This window comes from Echinops telfairi, unplaced genomic scaffold, assembly GCF_000313985.2.
Source record: "Echinops telfairi isolate 266 unplaced genomic scaffold, ASM31398v2 ScPeMD7_5592;HRSCAF=6446, whole genome shotgun sequence".
NCBI lineage: Eukaryota > Metazoa > Chordata > Mammalia > Afrosoricida > Tenrecidae > Echinops > Echinops telfairi.
This window is the reverse complement of record NW_022109491.1, coordinates 10,165,445-10,169,471: the sequence shown is the minus strand read 5'-3', so window position 1 is coordinate 10,169,471 and position 4,027 is coordinate 10,165,445. Positions and strand designations below refer to the sequence as shown.

At 55.9% G+C, this 4,027-nt stretch overlaps 1 protein-coding gene across 1 annotated transcript in view; it reads left to right on the top strand.

The window, feature by feature from the left end:
• SLC2A10 (solute carrier family 2 member 10) overlaps positions 1-4,021 on the top strand; it is a 29,346-nt gene extending 25,325 nt beyond the window's left edge. The window contains exons 6-7 of the mRNA XM_045295485.1: positions 1,229-1,364; positions 3,346-4,021. Coding sequence (XP_045151420.1) covers positions 1,229-1,364; positions 3,346-3,424 — 215 coding nt within the window. The 3' untranslated portion in view covers positions 3,425-4,021. The remainder of the gene's footprint in view (positions 1-1,228; positions 1,365-3,345) is intronic.
• The last annotated feature ends 6 nt before the right edge of the window (positions 4,022-4,027 follow it).

Below are 4,027 nucleotides of genomic sequence, written 5' to 3'. Positions count from 1 at the left end.
ACCCCACTTGATTTGCTCTAACACTCCCCACCCCCCTGGGGCTAGCCTGGCACAAACACCCCCGGCAACCAGCACGGGTTCTGAGAAAATCAAGCTGGAGTGGGAACTTCATCTCCTGCTAATCATGCACTTTTCATACCCAGCCGGAATGGCTAGTGGGTGGGCTGAGCAAATGGAGGGGGCTCTGCGGGCTGGGGTTCGTGGGTGGGTGGGGTCTCCTGGCCCAGGGCTGTCAGTGAGCCAGACCCAAAGCGAGTGGGATACCTTCACGCAGGGTCCCCAGCCTGGCTCTCCGGCCCCAGCTGCTGCACTTCAGAGGCACAGCTACATGGGGGCAGCGGGCAGAGGGGCAGCCTAGTAGAAGATACTTGTCTTCCAGGCCCCCTCCTGGCCTCCCAGCCCTGCCTTATGGGGACCTGAGCTTCTCCCTGCTGCCTCAGTCAGAATGTCTCTGTGTGTGGCCTGTATGCGCAAGTGAGAGGGGGTAAGGGGAAGAACGCAGGGAAGGGGAGGTCTGTTTGAATCGTACAACACGGTCAGGGTCAACAGTCCTCATTTCACAGAGAGGCCAATGTGCCCTTCCCAAGTCCAGTCAGATCATCAGAAGACTAGAACTCTGGTCTTCCGGCTCCCTGCCCAGTTCTCTCCACGGCCTGGCTAGCCCTGACACCCAGCCCCCTTGCCCGAGACCAAAGGAAGAGAGGAAGGTTAACTGGGATGGAGGGTACCAGACCATGGCACCGGTCCCCCTACTCAGGGCAGTGGGACACAGCCAGCTTGGCAGGAGCTCAGCTCTGCCTGGCTGAGTCAGAGGAAGCCCAGTTCCTGGGTGTTGAGCCCTTTCTGAAGCTCAGCTTTGCTGAGGCTGCGGGGCCCCTGTGGCTCTGGGCTGGCTGCTGAGCCGAATGCTGGTTCTCCTTGCAGCCCATGTTCAGACTCTGGGCACGCTGCCGTCAGTGGTGCACGTTTTATGTGTGCACGTGGCCATGGCTCTGTGCCTGTGGACCGGTGTCCCGGCCCTGCCCTGGCCTCCGCAGCTGCCTGTCTTATTCCTGCTTTAACTTCCTTCTCTGACAGCGTCGGGGAAAGTGGTGAGATTGCAAATCGAGTGGAGAATTTGCTCGAGGTAATTAGATGGTGAAGCTTCCCCTAGAGCCACCCATTTGGCCCGGACTGGGGGGCCAGGGACCTCAGCGCCCCGCACCCCACCTGCCCCTCCTGTTCCCAGGTGCCATTGGCTTGTCCTTCACCTTCCTGCTCTACGGACTGACAGCTGTCCTCGGCCTGGGCTTCATCTATTTCTTCGTCCCCGAAACAAAGGGCCAGTCCTTGGCAGAGATAGATCGGCAGTTCCAGAAGACACGGTACGTGAGGAACAGGTGGCCTGGGAGGTGGGGGTGGGGGGGTGGAGTCACTCTACAGTCTGAGAACACTGCAGCCCCGGTGTCCTCTTTAGAGAGAGCTTGCTTTCTTGCCATCCTGCCTCTCCTCCCGCCAGCACTGTGAGCCTGCCCCCCTTCAGCCACAAGCCCCTCGCTGGGCGTCCTTGTCTGCCTTCATCCAACAGCCAGGCCTGGCTCTCAGGGATGCTGAAACCCTGCCGCCGTGCAGCCATACTAGCTGCTGCGGGGTCCAGTCTGCCTCATAGTGACCCCCCCCCCATGTGTTCGAGGGAGGGGGGGCTGTGCTCCGTGGGATTTTCAGCAGCTGATTTCTCAAAGCCGATCTCCAGGCCTTTCTTCGGAGGCACCTCCAGGTGGACTTGAGCTCTGGCCTTTTGATTGGCAGCCATGCCTGTTAGCCGTGCGCACCCCCCTGACCATCGGAAATGCTGTGGAACACGATTCCGCGCTGCCGTCCTTGGGGGTCACCAGGAGCGGGCCTTGACCCGGCTGCCACTAGCATGGGGCACCCTTGTTAGGAGGTTAGACTAGTGGAAGCGGACAGTCACAGCGTGCTGGAGTCTAAGAGAAACACCACGTAGGCTCAATGGGCTCTTAGACTCGGGCACAGGGACCTGTGGCCCATTGCGGGCATCTCAGCCTTGGACGGGCAGAGGATGGGACCTCATTGAGGCACCCATGCTTGTGGAGCTTTCTAGTCTGGTGCCGTGGGTGCAGAGGGCTGAAGAACAGACCATAAACAAGCCAGCAAATGAATGAAAATGAGCATTTGGGTACATGCTCAGAGGTCAGGAGGAAATTAAACCGAACAAAATTTCTCAGACGGGCCAGGTTGGCAGAGAGGAGGACCGAGGGACTGGGCATCGTGGCCCAGAGGGACGGCCTCTCTGAAGGTAGACTTGAAGTGGCACGTGAGAGTGCATAAAGAACAGCACGTGCCCCCGCCCGGAGGCGGGTGGGCAGCCCCCTCTCTCCCGACTCTTCAGCAAAGAAATCACACAGTCATGGAGAGTGGGGACAGGACCAAAAAGCAGTTAACATAATTTTAGGATGGTCGTAAAGAAAATCAAGCAGGTGCCAACCTATGAGTTATTAGAGGGCTTTCCTTTGCAGTGGGGAGCGGGCGCATTTACTCTAGCACAGCAGTTCTCAACCTGTGGGTCTCAACCCCTTTGGGAGTCAAATGACCCTTTCACAGGGGTCGCCTAACACATCCTGCATATCAGATAGTTATATTACAATTCATAACAGTAGCAAGATCACAGTTATGAAGTAGAAACGAAAAAAAATTTATGGTTGGGGGTCACTACAACATGAGGGACTGTATTAAAGGGTCAGGCATTAGGAAGGTTGAGAACCACTGTTCTAGTACAATGTGGCATCTACTATTGGTACAAGTGCACTGTGGGTACAGGCTATGGGCCCAAGTGTATTATAGGAACAAGTGCACTGTGGGTAAAAGCTATGAACCCAAGTGTATTATAGGAACAAGTGCACTGTGGGTATAGGCTATAGAAACAAGTGCACTGTGGATACAAGCTATAGACACAAGTGCATTATGGGTACAAGTGTGCTCTAGGCCCAGGTGCACTATGGGCTCATTCCTGAGCGAATGTGTCCTGAATTCTCCATGCGCACAGGAAGTTCTTATGAATCTGTTCTGTACACCATGCATTCCTAGGGCCTAGGGCCAGCCCGACACACCACGGCTAATCGATACTATGTCTTTTTTGAATGAATCAAAGAATAGCCAGAGGTCTCTCTGAGGTGGTACCACTTAAGCTGAGACTTGAATGAGGAGAACAAGTTCACCTCTCGAGAGGTTTCCTGGGACACAGCATTTTAGGCAGATGGGGGTGGAGGTCCTGGGGATGGGGTGGGGTCCACTCCTATCTCCCCTGGCCCTGCCACCCTCTGACTTGGCTCACTTTCCACTGGGCAGGTTCACCCTACGCTTTGGCTGTGGACAGAGCTCAGCCAGCATCCACTACCGCCGCATCGATGTCCCCATGGCCTCCTGAGGTCTCCGCCTGCCCGGAGCTGCTGGAGCCATGTCTCCAGTTTCCCCCTTGCCTGGGCCCCAGGCTTAAGTGATCCTTCTGGACTCTCCTATGCCCCAAAGGAGGTCTTTCTTTCCTCCCACCTCTTCCCTCCCTCCTTTCCTGCCTCCCTTTCTTTGCTGGAGCAAAAGTGTGAGAACCCACATCTCTTCAAGCCTTGTGGGCTTCATTGGCGTGGAGCATCTCTGCCGTCCAGGTGAGGACATTTCTTGCCGTCTCCTCTGCACCATGCACTTTGCCAGAGAGCTCTAGGCTACCAATATGAGCAGGAGCTCTCCCAGCACCCACTGCTATCTGGTTGCTGTGCTGTGACTCAGCATTTCCTGGGGCAGAGAAGAGCTGGCCCTGCGTTTTTGTGACAGCCATCCTCACAGAAGCAGGGAGAAGACCACACCTCAAGGCATGGTGGCTTGGTTTGGTTGATTTTCAAGACTCTGAGAAGTGATGGGTAAAGTGTTCGACATGCAAAGGACATTTCAACATGTGCCATGCCGAGCTGTCATATTGTGAACACCATGTGCACACGCGCACACACAACACACTACACGTTGAGGCAGGATCTGT